The sequence below is a fragment of the Leishmania braziliensis genome, chromosome 28 (assembly GCF_000002845.2).
Source record: "Leishmania braziliensis MHOM/BR/75/M2904 complete genome, chromosome 28".
NCBI lineage: Eukaryota > Euglenozoa > Kinetoplastea > Trypanosomatida > Trypanosomatidae > Leishmania > Leishmania braziliensis.
The window spans coordinates 163,825-182,852 of NC_009320.2; the positions used below are offsets into that span (position 1 = coordinate 163,825).

At 54.1% G+C, this 19,028-nt stretch overlaps 3 protein-coding genes across 3 annotated transcripts; all 3 read right to left on the reverse strand.

Moving 5' to 3' along the window:
* Window positions 1–2,329: 2,329 nt before the first annotated feature.
* On the reverse strand, window positions 2,330–3,898 carry LBRM_28_0510 (putative propionyl-coa carboxylase beta chain; the record flags this gene model as incomplete). The annotated part of the gene is made up of 1 exon (XM_001566033.1): window positions 2,330–3,898. The coding sequence occupies one exon, from the start codon at window positions 3,896–3,898 to the stop codon at window positions 2,330–2,332; it is 1,569 nt and encodes a 522-aa protein (XP_001566083.1).
* A 6,754-nt stretch (window positions 3,899–10,652) lies between these two features.
* Window positions 10,653–12,794, reverse strand: LBRM_28_0520 (conserved hypothetical protein; the record flags this gene model as incomplete). Its single annotated transcript, XM_001566034.1, has 1 exon — window positions 10,653–12,794. The coding sequence occupies one exon, from the start codon at window positions 12,792–12,794 to the stop codon at window positions 10,653–10,655; it is 2,142 nt and encodes a 713-aa protein (XP_001566084.1).
* A 4,080-nt stretch (window positions 12,795–16,874) lies between these two features.
* On the reverse strand, window positions 16,875–18,032 carry LBRM_28_0530 (conserved hypothetical protein; the record flags this gene model as incomplete). Its single annotated transcript, XM_001566035.1, has 1 exon — window positions 16,875–18,032. The coding sequence occupies one exon, from the start codon at window positions 18,030–18,032 to the stop codon at window positions 16,875–16,877; it is 1,158 nt and encodes a 385-aa protein (XP_001566085.1).
* Window positions 18,033–19,028: the final 996 nt, after the last annotated feature.

The following is a 19,028-nucleotide window of genomic DNA, read 5'->3' on the forward strand; positions in this document are numbered from 1 at the left end:
GGGGTGGGAAGGGGGTGAGGGGAGGGGGGGGGGGCGTTATTCTCCGCGATGGTGTTTCTTTTCCGTGTCTCTCTGCCTGCTGCTACAGCCACTTTTTTGTTCGATTTTGCGCTTCTTCTGTGTTGTTGTATTGCCCCTTTGTCAACTTCGCCCGCATGTGCCCGCCCATAGCGAGCGCGAAGAGGAATGCCACGAAGATGTTTTCGTCTCTTCGATTACCTCGCGCTCTTTACTTGAAGGATTTTAGCTCTTGCCCTCATTCCTGCGACTGTTTTGTTTTGTTTTCGCTTGAGGTGGGAGCGAGTGAGTGTTGTGGTAATGTCTCCACGCACTTGCATGCTGACACCAGCATGTGCGTGAGATACCGGAGGGTGGGGTGAGCGGGTGGTAGAAAAGGGGGAAAAGACTAACGACCCGACCTGGCGGACGAGGCCGAGTGGGAGGTGAAGAGCAGCAAGCAGCGGTAAAATAGAAGACTGCGTATGTGCAGGTGTGAGCGTCGAAGAAGCGCAGCTTTCCCCCGCAGAGACAGAGGGAGACAAGAACAAACGCCCCAGCTCACGTCGCACACCGCTGACAGAGCCTCTTTGTGTGCAAAATCTGCAGCTTGCGCACCCTCCTCGTCTAAGGGAATGCGGCAGGGTCGAAATAAATCGTGCCTATCTAACCGGCTTCTCTCTTCGCCAAAGAGCCAACCACTGAAAAGGAAAAAAAACGCACTCATGCGCGCACACACACACACACAGAGAAAAGAGCCGTAAGAGCACCGGAAGAAAAGAGGACAGTCGGCATCAAATAAGGAAAAGGGTGGACACTTGCCACCGCAACACAGCGAAGAACAAGAGGAGTGACGTAGAGTAGAAGTAAGTACCCTCGCCGGGCACATGTGCACCCCTGTGGTGTATTAGTTCTGTCTTTACTGATCTGGCCGTGTGTCGCACCAAGGCGTCACCAAACACACACACGCGCACACCAACATCTACCACCAGCAGGTTACGCGCTCACTCACCGCTTCTCGTCTTTTCGGTTAGCGCCATCGCTGCCCCCCTGTCACGTTCCTCTTTCCGATTCACACGTATCCCTGCGCCCCAGTGTTACCCATTCAGCATCCCTGCCTCCCCTTCTGCCCCCGCAATCGAACTCAGAAAGTGGAACATCGAGAACAACAGCAGCACTACACACACACACACACACACGTCACGCCACGCTGTTCTCACAGTCGGCAGCACGAGTCGCATCCATCATAAAATGTGCCGCATCCGCGTTGCTCCCTCGCTCTTCAACGAAGGTGCGCCGTGCTGCAGCCGTGCGACCTTCGCTTTTCAGTGCGTAGGTGCGTCTGTGCGCTTGTGTAGGCATGAATATACACGATTGACTCCTACCGTTGAAGAGAAGGAGTGATGGGCCCGTTTGACGCATGCGTATGTATTTGGAGGCACCCGTACTGCACAATATCCGAGCACTACACGGCTCATCGACGTGAACAACGGAGGCCTAGAAGCCAAGCAAGTCTACTGCAGACGAGACACAATGCAAGAGCACATGAAGGGGGGGGAGTGAGGAGGTGGATAAAGCAACTCAAGAGTAGATGAGCAGGTACTTCTAGTGCGCCTTTTCTTCCTTCACATGCACGTGAACCGCTCTCTCTCTCTCGCCTACGAACACCCTACTTGACCAGAGGAGCAGAACGATGGGTAGGGAAATGGGGATGGCGGAAGGGAGAAACAGTACAAGTCGCCAAAGTCGGTAGTGCCCCGTTCGACTTACTCCACGCCCAGACCTTTTCTTTTTCGTATGTTGACTCTGCCTACACTTCTGGCTTGCCTTTATTTTTGGTATTCCTCAATCAAGCAGCACACGCACAGAGGGAGAGAGAGGAAGGGAGGGAGAGAGAGCAAAAGGGAAGGAGAGCAATGCAACATGCGTACCTGGTGAGCGGGGGGAGGAAGGGGGATCATTGCCAAAAATGCACCTCAGAGCACCGCGTTGCTGTGCCGGAGATACGACGATGAGACGAAGGAAAACGCAACGAGAAAGAAGAGAGAGTCCTGAAAAGAGAGGCACCCTGGAAGCGTCAGCAGCCGTAATAAGCGACCTCCGCACACACACACACGCATCTCCTCCAGCACATCATAAGAGGAGAGCCCTGTCGTGGAGAAGAGGGGGAGAGGGAGGAGCGGCAACAGAAAAGTCAGCAAACACATGAGCACATCAACGGCCGCCCAAAACGGGGCACGGAACACTACAGCGTCGTTGCAAGCCGCGGGACACGTAGACATATGATAGGGGCATAGAAAGAGGAAGAGTACAGCTTTTTCTTCTCCGTCTTTTACAGTGGAATGTTGCCGTGCTTCTTCCACGGATTACAGAGTTGCTTGCGAGACAGACGCTCCAGATCTTCGCATACGCGAATACGGGTCTCGCTGGGATCAATCACAGCATCGATAAAGCCCTTTCGCGCGGCGGAGAGCGGGGTACAGAAGGTCTTCTCATAATCTACGATACGCTGCGCCTGCTGCTCCGCCGTCTCCTTCGAGTATAGTAGTCTGCATGCACCGGCAGCGCCCATGACAGCAATCTCGGCGCGCGGCCAGGCGTAGTTGCTGTCGCCACGGAGGTGCTTTGAGCTCATCACATCGTAGGCGCCACCGTACGCCTTGCGCGTGATAATCGTTATCTTAGGCACCGTCGCCTCCGCATAGGCATACAGCAGCTTCGCACCGTGGCGAATGATGCCGCCGTACTCCTGATGCACGCCCGGCAAGAACCCGGGGACATCTACGAAGGTGATGATTGGAATGTTGAAGGCATCAGCGAACCGTACCATGCGTGCGGCCTTGACGGAGGAGTCAATGTCCAGTACGCCAGCCTGCGCCTTCGGCTGGTTCGCAATGATGCACACCGAGCGACCTTCAATGCGTGCGAAACCGCAGATGATGTTCTTGGCGAACTGCGGCTGAATCTCAAAGAAGGAGTCTTGGTCAATCACAGGGAGGATAGCGTCGCGCATGTCGTAGGCCTCCTTCACCTCCAGGGGCACGACCGTGTTCAGCGAAGAGACGTCGCGGTGGCGGTTGTCGGCCGTTGGCACCACTGGGGCAGAGTCGCGGTTGTTCAGCGGCAGATATGAGTAGAGGCGGCGGAGCTGCGCCAGCGCTACGATGTCGTTCGGGAACGTACCCGCTGACACACCCGATTTGGTCGCGTGCACATGCGGACCGCCAAGCTCCTCCTTTCCCACAAGCTTTCCGCCCACGGCACTCACCACCTCCGGACCCGTCACAAACATGTAGGACGAGTTCTCCACCATGAACGTGAAGTCGGTTATAGCGGGCGAGTAGACAGCACCGCCTGCACAGGGGCCCATGATCACGGAGATCTGGGGAATGACACCGGAGAAGAGCGTGTTGCGGAGGAAAATGTCAGCGTAGCCAGCCAGCGAGTCCACACCCTCCTGGATGCGCGCGCCGCCGGAGTCGTTGAAGCCGATCACGGGCACACCGATCCTGGCGGCCTCGTCCATGATGCGCACCACCTTTGCGGCATTGGAGCCAGAGAGAGAGCCGCCGAACACCGTGAAGTCGTGCGAGAAGAGAAACACAGGGCGACCAAAGACCTTGCCCGTACCCGTAATAAAGCCGTCACCCGGCACCTTCCTATTCTCCATACCAAAATTGTGGCACTCATGCTCAACAAGGGCATCACGCTCACGGAACGTGCCGGGATCGCAGAAGAGCTCCACGCGCTCCATGGCAGTCAGGCGTTTCTTCTTGTGGCGTGACACCTCAGCTGCGGTCGGGTTGTGTGTGTGGCGGTCAAACTCCTTCGCTAGTTGCGAGATGCCCATCCCACCCACACCCACGGCCGCGGAAGCCACCACCACGCGCGCTCGGCGCATCATTCTTACTCATGCACTTGAGTTTGTTGTTGTTGCTGAGCCCACACAAAGTGAGCGGAAAAGACGGAGAGAACGAATTCAACGGAGTAGAACGAGGGCTGCAGAGACGGAAATCAAGTCAATCATACTTGACAAGACCAACAAGTAGAACGGAAAACAAAAAAGCACTCGCGAGTGAGAGCGTCGAGCAAATGGCAGCAGGGAGTTGATGAGGAAACAAAGAGGAAAAAAAAGAGAGAGACGTCCTTCCCCTCTCTTCCCCATCCCCCTCAAAAAAAAAAACAGGCGGAAGGCGAAGTGCTGTGCGCGTCCGTGCAAGGCGGTGGAGGAGTGGAGGAAGGACGGAAGAGAAGACTTCTGAGAAGATAGATGTGTGTGTGTGTGAGGGGGGGGTTGGTGTGTGTGGAGGGTATAGGTGTGTGTGGGTGAGTGGGTGCTGTTCTTGTCTTTTTTTTCTTTTTTGTTTTGTATTTTATTGCTGTTACTTTCGAAGAGAGCTCTGACGATGATGCTTTCCTGGTTGAGAAAAGCGCGGCGGTGGTTCAACACATGCGTGAAGAGGAGGTGAAGGGGGGGGGTCAGTCAGTGGGGGTACGTGTGCCGGTCACCCATGAAGGTGGTGCGGCGAGGACGGGGAGAGGGAGAAAGAGCCATTATAATGTGTGTTGTGCAGCGAGAGGAACGAGAGGAAACATCACAGGGGCGATCGGGTGGCAAGAGGAAGAGGCAAGACGATGAAAGCAAATGATAGGCGAGAGAAACAAGAGAAAGGGGAGGAAGGGAGGCTACGCACGTAGAAGGTCGTCATGCCTATATAACGCAGGTGTTTGGGGAAAAGAAGAGAGGGTGAGGATGAGATACTTCCCTCCCGTTCCAGCGCCGCTGTGCCTTCTCTGAAGCGCCACTAGCACCTCGATCCTCTCCCTCGCCCAGCACCAGCTCGCCTAATCACGAGCACAAAAACTGATGAGAGAACAGAGGGAGAGGGGCGAGGAAGGTGGAAACACATCGAGGTGGACAAGTCCCTCTTGCACTGAGTATCCCCTGCTGCACTTCTTTTTTTTTTGTTTTCTTCTCACACACATTACTGTACATGTGCGCGTTGTGTTTCTTTGCTTGATCGTACCGCTTCGTACTCCCTTGCTGTTTTCTATCATTCCCTCTCGAGTGGAAGAATTTGTCCAGAGAGAAATCGGGCTACCGATACGCCTGTACACAAAGGGAAAGTGAGGCAAAGCAAAGCAAACATAAATAAAGGCAGTACTCAACTACTGTTTAACGCCATGTATGAACAACCAGACAGAGAGAGCATGTAGAAGACAGGCGTCCCAGCCAGCTAAAACACAGTCCTGCAGAAGCACGCACGCATAAACGAACATCGGTAAATCGCAGAACAGCCCAACAGCAAAACAGGCATATATGTGTGAACAGCGTAGAAAAAAAAGAAGAAAAGAAACCACGACGACATCACCAATAAACACCAAGAGCACGATTCATATAATCATCAGCCACGTGCGCATCTGAATTAGCTTGTGGGTGGTGTGTGTGGGCGCGTGTGTGTGTGTGTGATTACTCGCCTGAGAGAACCGCTCGCACTCAGATACACGCGCGCACACGCGCAAGCCGAAAAGCACTGCCCAGCATAGGTGGACCGAAACACACAAAGGGAGAGATGCATGAGTTCAAGAGCAAACGAGCAAAAAAAAAAATCGAAATATGGACAGACAACGGGAGCAAGAGAGAGCGGTAACACATGCCAGTTCAACAAGCTTGCTTTCGTTTTTCAGTGTGACCATTCACTGTCATACAACACATGAGTCCAAGGCCACTCGAGGCCTCAGCCCAGCCACAGGACCATCGCGCGGGGAAAAGCAGCAGCAGAAGCGCGTTACAGCAGTGCGCCGACTCAGCCATCGGAGCACAGCTCCGGCCTCCCGCTCTGTCGACCCACCGCCGCCCCCATCACGCCGCTTGCTACCTGGAGCAACCCTCAGGGTGGCTCAGTCACCCTCCCCTCCCCCCCTGCAGCAGGCATTAAGGACCGGGTGGGGGTGGGGACATTTGGGTCAGGGCGACACTCTGCCTATCATATGGATGACGCAAGCGTGTACGCTGTCGCAGGCCGTTCTGCCGCCAGTAGCGATGCAGGGCTCTGACCTCTCCGCCTTGTAGGAGAGGTACGAAGATCGCCAGACGTGGCTCAGCGCACTGGCAGGGGCTAGAGGGATACGTGACGTTTCCCCACGCAGAGTGGCTACGAGGCTCTGGACGCCGCGCAATGCGGTGCGCTCTCGCCATCGGGGAAATCAAACGAGTAAAGTGAACAACAAACAACATGCACAAGAAAAGGAACAGTTGTAGAGAATTTCATTTATTTTTGGTTGTGCACGTGCGTGGAAAGCGATAACGTTGGTGTGGGTGGTTGGGTGCGAGGGAGTGGGAGGGGGGAGGGGGAGGAATGAGTACGCTGCGGCGGCGGTGTTTGGGTGCGTGCACAGAAACACACACACACACACACACACAAAAAAAAAAAGAAAAAGAAATCAGTGACAATGGAGCAACAGCAAGAGAAGCGAAACTAACACCAAAAAATATACGCAAAACGAGATAAGCCGACGCCAAAACCCGCCCGCCAAAGCGGGAAGGACACTCATAGGTGGTGGTAAAAAGGAACACAGGAACAACTGAAAGAAGAGAGGGAGGAAGAAAAGAAGAAACAACGAGAAAAGACGCAACAGCCAACTACTGAGTCAGTCGAGGAAGAGAGGGGCGGGAGTCATCCAAATAAGAGATTACTCACAACGCCACCAAAAATAAAACCAGCCACCGCAGTCGCAGTATTCGCCGTAATACCGTCAGAATGAATGACTGGAAAAGCACGAGAACAAGAGGGGAGTGCTCGCCAGGTGGCAGCAGTAGTGCACCACGAAGAAAGCAGCCAGGAAGGGAAATAGACAGAGCAATAAGAACAGCACAACCAATTTTTTCAAAAGGGCGGGGGTCGCAACAAGAGCTAGAAGGGAAGAAGGAGGGGGACGGGGGGAGGGAAGAAAAACATGCCTGGCTATAAGAGCGACTTGCATCACTGAACTGTGGGAAAGGGGGAAAAAAAACGCACACACAAAGAGAAACCAAGCAAGAGGGGGTGAAATGGGGGGGGGACGGAGTAAAAGTGTGAAGCACAACAACGGAGCAAAAAATAAATAGACGAAATTAGATCACGACATTTGTGGACATGTCGAGGGGGTGGGGAGAGGCGTACGTGAGCGAAACCGAGTAGGAATCCGACAGATAAGAACACAAACGAACACTATAGCTGCTATTTTTTTCTTTTCGAATCTCTCTCTCTCTACGGGGCAAAACAGGAGGAGAGGACCAGGAAGAAATGGCAGCGAGGCACTGAACGGCGATAGTCCTCCTCGATTGACGAAAAAGCATACGCGTCAACGAAAGGCGTAAACAAATAAGACCGAGGCAAAACGGGCATACCTTCTCTCTCTGCCCCTCCCCCTGTTTCCCCCCCCCCCCGTCCCCTCATCTCCAGCGTCTGCGCTTCTGTCTCTGTGTGTAGATGTACGTGAGTGTGCAAGGGCAAGCCGGGCAAGCATCCCCAAACACACTGCCAGGCAGCACGTTCACAAGCCTGCGCGCTCGACACAATGGAGAAGGCGAGGACGAGGGAAGCTGCTCGGTTCAGTGTCCGTTATTTTTTTTTTTGCTTGCCTCTTCTTGGTTGTTGCAGCAGAGAGCCAATTGTGCGCGAGTGTGCACCAAAGAAGACGACGGAAGAAGAAAAAAAGAGCGAGGCAAACAATATAAAAGCCTTCGGAGAAGCCTGTGGAGTTGTCCTCTTTATGCCTCTTCTTTTTCTTCTTATTTCATTCCTTCATGACTCTCGTTGAGGTTATTGGCGCAGCTGCTTGGCAGATACGCTCGTGTCTTCTACGCCTCTCCCTCTCCTGCGGCTCATTGGCCATCACGTAGACATATCGATGTGTGAATTCTCTCACCGACATCCACTGAGTAAAGATAAGGCACAAAAGGGGGGAGCCAAAATCAAGGGGGAGCGGCAGTGAAGAGAGGAGACGAGCTCTTCCTCTTTTTGTTTTAGTTTGTTTTTGTGTGCGTGTGGGGTGAGAGAAGGGATACGGGGGCAAGGAGAAAGTCATCTCAGGAGAAACAGCGAGAGGGACAGAGAGAGGTTCGATACATGAACACACACACACACACACACACACACACACACACACACACGTGTGCGGGCAAGCATAAGAGAGGAAAGTTGAGAAAAACAAAACGTAGGAGAGAGTGAACAGAAAGAAGCCAGAGTTGAAGTTGCGGCAAGCAGTAACACACACCTCGCACCTTGTCCTCTCAGGCCTTTCTGCTCTCTGCCTTTCTCTCTCACCTTCACTGCTTATGGTTATAGCATCACACATGCACGCACGTACGACAGGCAACGAGGGGAAGGGCAGCAAGAGAGAAGAAGAGAGAAGGGTGGCACAGTTGAACACGGGAAAGGGCATAGGAAGAAAAAAGGGGAGAATCAAACAAGAAAAAGGAGAGCGCTACAGCCAAAAACACTCAGATCAGAGAGAAAAAGAGAGACGGAAGTCGCAGTCAAAGGGCTCACAAGTGGGCAAGAGAGGAGGACGGGCACCAAGGAAAACCAAGGACACCACTGAGAACCGGGGGCCAGGGAGACAGGGGTCTGCTCACACAAAAAAAAGGTCGTGGTGAAGCGCTTATGAACATAAATCCAGACCACAGCATGCAGAGAGAGAGAGGGGGGGGGGCACAGATAAAAGCCTAAGCACACGCATGCACACTCCTTCCCTAGACCGGGCGGCAGAGAGGAGGTTGTGGAGAGGGAGAGGATGCCAGGACAGCGCGAGAGGAAAGGGAAAGTGCGACGAAAGAGAGGTGAAGGGAGAGATGGGGAGAACGCAAGAAAAAATGAGGCACACACACACACGCATACACACAAGCGCGCGCGCGAAAGAAAAAAGACGAGAAAACAAAGGAATCATACGACGCCAGAGAACCCAAAGACACATACGGCACAGTCGACAGAGAGAAGACAGTCACCGATGATAAAACGAGGAGGATGGGGAAGAGAGAGAGAGAGAAATCACTCAAAACAAAGAATATAATAAACGCGCAGACGACGGGCAGCGTTGGCATCTTCGTCTCTCACACCTTCGATTGTTATCTCCCCCTTATTTAGCACCTCTATCTGTCTACATCTCGGCGATAGCCAATAACCTTCAGTCGTGTTTCTGTTGCAAGATAGCAGCATCATTTGCTGATAAGGGTCACCCTCTCACCCCCTGTAATTTACTTCACAACGTGTGTGTGCGTGTTTGTGTACCCGCACCACCTTCTTTCTTTCTCTCAAATCCCCTGGCTTCTCATAGTGGGTCGTGGTCAGTTGCCGCCTGCCGGGCTGCCTACTCGTGATCCCCCCTTCTCGTCACTACGTTGCACGTTGGTCAAGGGCGCATGACGCATCGCCCAGCGCTCGCGCGCGTCGTTTGAAATCTTTCCTCTTCTTCCTTCTTCTTGAGCTCAGTATCTCTCCGCCTCTCAACCTGTCTGTCTCCGCAGACCAGCAGGTGTCTCTTTTCAGATGAGTCCCCCCGCCAGCACGGCCGCACAGCGTTTTTCGTTTTCTTTTCGATAATTCTCTAGGAAACGATGTTTTCTTCTGTCGCACTTTTCTCGTACATTAAATAGGCGGAGAAAGGCGGAGGTCGGTACGCCTCCACACAGTCGCACCGAGAGACCTCAGCGGAAAACAAAACGTCTCAGAAGAAGCGCAGTACGACCACAGCCATCACCAAATCGAAGAGAAAATACACACAAAAAATCACCAGAAGTGAAGAGGAAACAAAAGAAAACAGAGAAAACGATTGCACGCAGGCGTATGTGGGTGTGGGTGTGCGCGCGCTTGTAAGCCGAGTCATCCGCCGAAGTGTATGTATTCGTTTTGTTGCTGTTATTTCCTATTTTGGGGGGGGGGCACGTGCAGTCCACCACAATCATGCAAAGACGTAGGACCGATGCAAACAACACGACAGAGGGGAAAAGAAACGAGGAAGCAAAACACACAAAGCAACGCGAAGGGGGAAAAGGAGAAGAGGGAGAGGGAGAGGGAGAGAGAGAGCAGTGCAACGCAAGAAGTGAGCTGAATAAATAAATAAAGATGATGCACCGAAGCAGTGCAAAAAGAACAGCAACACCACACCAAAAAAAAAAAAATGAAAAGAAGAAAACCGAGGCTGCAGCGACGGTTGATGCACGTGCGTAAACAGGCAAACGTGATCCCATCTAACACCACGATGGTGGGAGAATTGCCCGCCCAAAACGTGCACTTGCTCAGAACTGCACAGGAATGCAGAGCCACGGTAGTAAAAGAGTGGCACCCGTTACAGACGGGGATAAGGCTGAGAATTCTGTGATTGAAAAAGTAGGAACCTAAACGAAAGAGAGCGACACGCAGGGCCAGCAAAGCACCGAAAGAAAATGGACGGAAGAGAGATGCCCCTCGTACAGGATGCGCAGACGGAGAAGGAGGAAAACGCATCCACTTTCCAGCCGCGCACAGCGGCTTCATTCACGTGTATGCTGAGCGCGTATACGCGGGAAAGGAGTAGGGCGGGGTGGTGGTGGTGGTGGGGGGGGGGGGGTGCATTTGGCATGGGGTGAACCGCCAAAACGGAAGAGGGCGTGGTGGTCCCAATACTCTTTTCCGTCACGCGGCACCGTAAACCGGCCAATCCATCGTCAACACCTCCTCCTTGGCGATGGGCCGCAGTGTCCGCAGGCGCAGGCTTGCCGCCGACTCCGCAAACGTGCGCACCATCACGTTGGGCCGCATCGTCTCCGATCGCGTGCAGTTGTTCGATGTCATAAGAGAGGCCAGTTCGAACATGGAGATGCAGATGTGGTACGTGCCCGGTACACCTTGGCGTGGAGCATTCAGCACTTGCTGTAGGCATAAGTGGAACGGGGTATCGCTGTCTTGCAAACCGGCTGGACTGTCTTCTGCGGTCACCAAGTCAAGATGGCTACGCACACGCTCCACCACCTTGGGCCACATGGAGCAGCAGATGATGATCGAGTTCGACTTAGCCTTTTCGTAGTAGTCCTGAAACACCTCGAAGGTGAGCTGGTCGCTGTCCTCGGAAGAGAACCCTTGGGAGAGGGTGGAGTAGCATGTTATAAGTAACTCCTTCACCTCTCTCCGCTGACTTCGCACAACGTCGGCGACGGGTAGCCACCGGTACTGCTGAACTGCCTCCTGGGCGGGCAGTACGCTGCTCACCATACGTGACATCATCCGTACCGCTATGCGGACGCAAGCGGCGGTGATGATGGGACGCGTGTCCTCTGCCACGCATTGGGGCATCGGGGAGATGTCAGTCGGGACTTCCTCATCGGCGGCGTTGGCAGCGCACGTCATGACGTACTGATCCAGCAGGCAATGCACCACCGGCACCCCATCGCGCCATCGTCCGCGCTGCGTGCATTCCACCCAGTGATGCTCCACCCACGCCTTTGACTTGCAACTTTCACTGCAGTAGAGGGCATTGCAGCTACTATCGCACGGTACAGGGCGGACCACAACGTGAAGAGAGTTGAGCAGCTGCTTCGTCAACCCAGGAATCTGCTCCGCCATCTGAGCTTCGTCCACGAATGGGCGGCCGCAATGGCAGCACATCGGGCAGCACTGTCGCCCGCTCGCGACGCGGTAGATGCCGCTCAGCAGCGGGAATACGCAGCTGGAAGCCTCCTTCATCACAATCTCGTTTGCGTCCATGTTCTGCGCCGCCACGGCGATGGCGCGTTGTGCTGCGTCGTCGTAAAAAATCCGCATTTTTTTGTAGCGCTTCGTGCGTCCCTCGTAGAGCATCGCCACGGAGTTGCCCTCGAGGAGGATGCGCACGACCGCGCTGGAGCTGTCGTACTTGAGCGCTGTAGCGTACATCTTCTGCGCATCAACAAACTTTTTCATGCTACGCAGCACGTTGCCCGTTCGGATATACCCCACACTCTCCCGCGGAACAAGGTGCACCACACGATTGGCATCTTCCAGCGCCCGGTCTTTTTCACCTGCCAAGAGATACGCCACAGAGCGGCTGCTGCGCACCCGCGCCTCTTCTTCTGGCATCTCCTCGAGAGCGCGGTTGTAGTAGCGTAGCGCAGCCTCGCAGTTGCGCTTGCCGATTTCTGCAGTTCCCCTCCTCATGTATGTCATAAAACTGCGTCGGCGGGCGTCGTCCGCAGAGCTAGTCATGTAGACGGCGCTGCGCACAGACTTCACCGACGTTAGTATGCTGTTGTTCCCTGCGGATGGTGTTGCCGCCCCTCTCGCTTCCAGTACTGTGCAACCCGTCTCTGCAGCGGTCACCGTGGCTACACAGAGCTGCACAGGCCTGCTCAGGATGTCCTCAGCGTTGTCCTCCAGCTCCAGGCCGGAGAGTGCACTGCGAATACTCGAGTAGTACCGAGTCGCCTTCACTTTCGGTTCGCTCAGGCACGCGCGGTAGAGGGTGCAGCCGACGCGCTCAAAGCCGTCGATGTCGTTGCACAGCACAAACGTGTAATCTCCGGTGTGTCGATCCACTCGCACCCGGCGCCGCGGAACCGCGAAGACAGCCTCCATGATTGGCTCCCAGTGACTACTTTCCTGCGCAATCTTGGCAAATTCGATGTCACGCAGCTCTACCTCACACCCGAGCGGGTAGTCCTCTGCGGCGGGGGCTATGGGACGATCCTCGAGGTTACTCGCCGCAAAAAACGGCATGTCGGGGACATTGCCGTCATCCTCTGGACAGAGAGAGAAGAGGTTGCCCTCGGCAGTCGCGTCTGCGACGCCCAGGGACATATGCATCTTGCGCGGGCCTGGGTGTATAAGATGATTCGAGAAAATAGATATGACGGAATCTACCGTGAGCTCACGTGGGCGTACTGAACAGATCGCTTCCCCTTGCGCTTTTATAAGCTCTCTCACCCTTTCCACGATAGTGCCCGCCTTGCGGTCTCCTCCACCGGGGCCGACTTCTGCCCTCCTACACCCCACACTCACAGGCGAAGATAGCCACGCGCCCTCTCAGAGTCACTGCTCAAAATGCGTACACGCACGCACTGGCAAACACAGAGAGGAGGGAAAAAGGTAGACGTAAAGCGTCTCGAGTCCCGTCTCGCACAAGTGATACGATACCCACCGGTGGCCCACACGCATGCACATGCGCCCTGACCAAACAAAGGAATAAATGCAGCGAAGAAGACAAACACAGAAGAAATGCACGAGAGACGAGACCCACGTTGCCACCGAGAGGGATTCAAGCGCAGACGCACATGCACGCACGCACAAGAAGAGGAGAGGACAATGCAAATGTGTCGATGTGTTTGTTCGGTACACGCAGATATAGAGGGAGAGAGGGGAGTCGGCTCTTCGTGCAGGCGAAGAAAGGATGGGGAGAAGATGCAAGGGAGGTACGCACACTCTCGAGAAGGGGAAAGAGGAGAAAGAGGAGTGGGGTGCAGTCGTTCAAGCAAGAAAAGGGCGGTAAAAAAAAAAAATGGAGAGGCAAGCCGGGGTAGGGAAGAGACCGAACCGAGGAGAGAGAGTGTGTGTGGGGGGGGGGGGGGGAAGAGGGAGAAGGAGCGCTAGGAAAGGCACCAGGAGAGAGAAAGAAATAGATGAGACTTGGAAGAGATAAACCAAGCATCCACACAACAACAAACAAAACACCACCACCAACACCCGCAGACACAAACACATGCAAAACCTACCACTCCCCTTCAAGAAAAGCCGAGTACAGATGAAGACGTGATAATGCGATGATGATGAATTGAACGAGCCAGAACACACTGACACACCTTGGCAAGAGAGAACCAACAACAACGAAGAGGGGATGGGCACGCCGCCACACGTACGCGCGAAGGAAAACAGAGAGAAATCGAGGGAAGGAGTGCGGGGCGGTGGTGGTGTGGAGCACACACGCACACCAGCGCACAAACGTACAGCGGCAAGTAGGCGTGATTCCAGTAAAGGAAGGAAGCGGTGGAAAAGGAAGAGAAAACAAACAAAAAAAAGAGACTGGCCTTTGTCGCCCCTGCTCGCTTTCCGTCTGTGGAAGACTTCTATTCTGTCAATGTATGTAGACGCCGTTCTGTGGAGGCAGCGATAGAGAGGGGCCGGGTGAATGACACACACACACACACACACACACGTACACGTACACGTACACGTACATACAGACACAAATCAACGCGCGAATGCAGGCGCACCGACACAGACGCACACAAGCTGGCAATAACAGACTTGAAAAAGAAGGAGCGGGGGACTACGAAACAGACAAAAGACACGAATGAGAAAAAGGTGTGTGAGAGAGAGAGGGGGGGGGGGCGGGGAGATGAATCGAAGACGAAAACAAATCGAAAATCCCAAGGAGAAAGCGTATGAAGAGCGAGAGAGGAAATGCACAGCAGCCCAGAAAGAAAGAAAACCGAAGAAAGGAAAAGGGACTGTAGGTGATGGGGAGGAGGGAGGGGGTTTCCTTTAGTGTTTCTTTCGTTTTTGCTTGGCTAGTTAGTTCGAGGCAGCGTGTATGACAAGCTAAACGACAAGACAGCAGACTCACACATACACACACAAGCACAGGCACACACACACACACACACACACACATACACTAAAAGGAAAGAGTTACAGGAGCTGTGTGACTTCCTTCGAGATTTGCTTTCTGGTTCGCTCTGTTTCTTCTTCCTTGTAGTTTACACAATACTAAATATATCTATACATCCAGCGCGTGTAAGCGTGCTGCGTGTACCGTGAAGACCACCTGTACAGCAGCAAAATAAGAGCGAACAACGTGAGTGGCTGAAAGTAGAAAATAAGAGGGTGGAGGTGAGGGGGGAGTGTGTCTATGCAGAAAGCACCAAGGCACGTACACACACCCACACGCAGCAACGACAACGGTGACAATCAAAGGATTTTCCCGCCGCGACAGTACGGGCAACAACAGGAGCAGCAATCGCTGTTCAGAGAGGAGAGGCGAGCAGGCGAAGAGCACAACTGTGCACGTGATGAAAGTGTGACAGAGAGACGGTGCAGATAAAACACAAACGAGGGCAACGCGTAGATGCGGAGGGAATAAAAGAGACGAGTGTCAAGACACGCTCCCGCTCACACGCCTAGGCACACACAAAGACACCGACACACCGGGTGGCTGCAGCTCGACAAACGAAAGAAACAAAAGCGAAAAGTTTCCACCGTGGTGCGTCGCAGAAATGGACGTCGCAGTTGCTGCCTGGACACAAGTGAACAGAGAAGAGCTCCTACAGCTGGTGTGCGGGCTCGATAGGGAAAGAGAGGAAAAGAGAGTGACAAAAATAAGACAGAGAAGGAGAGGCGCGGAGACGTATACGTACGCTCAGGCACACCAACACACTTACACTGACACACCCCGAAGGGGAGAGAGCGAGCGAGCGAGCGAGAATAGGAGCGTGAGGAAAGGAGGACAACAAATAGGAGAAAACGGCACGGGAGGGAAAGAAAGGGAAGGGGGGTAAGAAAACGAAGGAAAAAGGTGAGGATGACAACTTCTCGACTTAGCGCGCTGACTAAAGAACACAAACCAAAAAAGAAACACAGGAGAGAGGGGGGGTGCGCGGCGGACAATAAATTAAGTGGAGAGAAAATGAAGAAAGAATGGACAATAAAAGAGGAGCGCGAACGCGAGGAAGGGAGAGGAAGGGGGAGGGAGAGACCCCGTGTGCCCCTTTCACTTTTCTCTTCGTTTGTTTGTTTGTTTTTATTGTCGCTACACCAGCAAACAACAGCCATACCCCACACCCCTCGATAAAGGGGGGCGGGGGGAGGGGGGAAGAGAAGCGCTATGGCAAGGGGGGCCTTTTCAACAGTTTTGTTTCTCGTCAATATCGGACTTTCGTTACGCCTTCTTCTACAACCCTTTCTTGCGCTTCTTTTCAACTTGGGCGTCCAATCACGAGAGCGTCTGCAGGCATGCGAGTGAGAAAGATGATGACGCGTGTTTATCGCGGCTTGGTCGGTTTCTTTCGTTGTCTATGCTGTTTGTCTTGCCGTGAGGTGAAACAGGCGCTTGCGCAGCGCAAGCAGAAAAGGAAAAAAAAAATTAGAAAAGGGGGCGTAGCGGCAACAACCTTCAGCGTATGCGCGCGTGTGTTAGTGTTTGGTAAAACACCGTGTATGAATGTGCTTGAGAGAGAAAATAGGGAGGAAGACAAAAAGGAATAAGGGCAAGTCTGGGCCTAATATGACTCTGCTGACTTTCGTTTTAGCGTGTGCAGGTAAGGCCCTTCAGCCTGCGCAGACACCTGCGTGTGTGTGGGTGGGGGGGGAGGAGGAGGTTGTCCGGGTGGGGCGCGTGCGCAGACGAACCCAGACAGCAAGAGAGTTCGACAGAGACGGGAGGAGAGGTGAGGGCGACGCGTGAATATTCACAAAGAGCAGAGAGAGAGAGAGAGAGAGGGGGGGGGGAAGGTACAGTGGGAAGGGCGAGTGTGAGGAGATCCCCGCGCCTGTACAACTACCGCTGTGGCGGTAGTGAGGGGGGAGTACTAGTAAGACGCACCGCAACGGCTTGCAGCAACGCGCGTGACTGCAAGCTGCACCTACACACACACACATACGCGAACACCGCCCTACACAGTCCACATGAGGTCAACTCGTCTTGGATCGCCAACACTGCACGAAACCGACGCTTCCTGGTCTCCTCCGTTTTTCGCGTTACTTACGAGAGGGGGGAAGGGGGAGGGGGGAGGGGGGAGGAGGAGGGCATATATACACATCGCGTAGCAAGACAAAACTGCCGCTACCCTTCTCTCCTGTGGTGCAGCGGAGAGGGGGGGAAGGGGAAGGGGAAACCGCAGCGAGACAAAGTGTAGTCCTCTTGGGGTGGGTGTGCGCGCACACACGCGAAGCTTACGGTTGCTCGGCAAACATGAGGTCAAAGAGTTGAGCCATGCGAATGGCATCACTCACTGCCTCGCTGCGGTCAGAGAGCAGCCGCTTCATCCTTTCCACCTCCGTAGCCCAATTCACACTGGGTAGGTCAACAGACGACATTAACCGAGGCACTTGCTCTATGATCAGGGTACTGCGGAACTTTTCCTCAGTGCCAGTTGGCGGCTCCATAAATGACAGCTCCTCGAGCGCGCGCTGGACATCTTGCAAAGCGGGAAGCTGATCTAGCAGTGTCTCATTCATGAGAGAGCGAACGCGCAGGAGCGTGATCTTCCTGTGCTGCGTGTACGGATACTGTCGACGACACTCGGAGTCGCACAGGAGCTTGTGCAGACAGAACCACGCATGGGCCTCTGGCACGCATACCCTCTGTGACTCGTCCCCGGGTGCCGCAATGAAGGTACCGCTTTGAAATTTCTGCACCACGCCGGCGGAACGGCGCAGCCACGGCTGGAGTAGCAGCGCCTCTGCCAAGCCGAAAGGAACGTCGTTTCTCCGCAAGACGTGGTTCATGGCGGACAGAGGCAGCACCTCTAGTCGGTCCGTGATGAACCACAGCACGGAGATGCACCTCATTGCTCGTTGAATGCGCTGCTCCCGCAGCTGCTGCTCCAGGTAGTCAAGCGGGCTCTCCTTCACCGCTACAGTCGGCACCTCACTGATGTTCTTCTCAGAGAAGAGACGAGTCACCTGACGCCAGCAGTAATCAATGAGCTCCAGAACATCATCACCGAATCCAACCACTACCTCCTCATAGAAGCAAATACACTCCAGCAGGTTCACAAGCACTGACTCGTAAGCACAGTACATGTACGTCGCCGTCGGATTGTGCGCGACGGCCTCGACGGCGCCTGGCAGCACGCGCTGCCGCCATACCTCCATCACCAGCAACTCGTGCAAGACGTCACTAAGCTTGTCGTGCTCAAGAAGAAACGATTTCACAAAGTCATCCGTCTTCTGCATAGCGTTGCTGTGCGTACACATGTTGAGCCGCTCCATCGCCTCACGCTGATCTTTCCAGGAAGACGTGCCGACTTCCCCCACAGAGAAGGAGCGCAGTTGCCGGATGCTGATCTCCGCATCCACCGGCGAAAGGGCGATGCCGCTGTACTCCATTCTCGACTTCAATGTGCAGTGGTGATGAGGTGGGAGGAGAAGAAATCGGAGAGGAAGCCGAGAGGGGCAATGACGTGTGACTTTGCCCCTGTACGCTCCTTGGACGAGTAGGGGTAGTTGATAATCGTATAATAAGCACCACGAAGTATATGACACACAAGAGCAGGTGACACGTACACCGTCCCCAACGTATCCTTTCTAAGTGTAGGTGTAATGTACGGTGTATGTGTCTGGGTGTGTGTACTCTTGCCTGACCGGTCTGAAGAGAGTCACACTATGCTGGCTCCGTATAGATAGAGCAGTTACGTGCTGTTGTGGATGTCTGCTACTGCTTTCCTGGACCCTTTCGTTCCTGTTGGGCAATCTATGGGTGTGGTGTAGATGCGAGCAATGGCACAGTTCTTCCCGAAGGCCTCTTTGACCATTCGTTTGCGCTCATGGGTGTGTGCCAGCGTGGGGGCGAAAGGAGCGGCGATGGGGGAAGTCCAGATGATGAGGATAGACGCCAGATAAAAGGGGACATGGAACGCAGTTATGAAACACAGACAAACAGCGGAGAACAGCAGATGTGATACCAGCAGCGTTGGTGCAGGCAACTAAGTGCTTCCCACTAACCGAAGCGGGAGGCGCCTATCCCCGTTTGTATTTCCTCTCGCTATTGCAGAATAGAAAACGCGCAGGGGAGAGAGAGAGAGAGAGGGGGGGGGAGCGCCCAGTAGGATGTGCATCCAGGCCTCGATCCTCTCCACCTTTCCGGCAACCAGGAATTGATTTTGCCGCACAAACAAAGTACGTGGGTGGCGATTTGAGAGTTCACTTGTGCGTCTAAGAGGAGTCAGTAGAAGAAAAAGAAAAAAAGAGAGAAACACGAGAAGGACCTCATGTAGAGCGACAACGAACACACATGACAGGAGGGCACACTACTGGGACGAAACACAACGAGAGCAGCAGCGGCAGTGACGGCAGTAGCAGCAGCAGCAGCAGGCCACTTTTCGT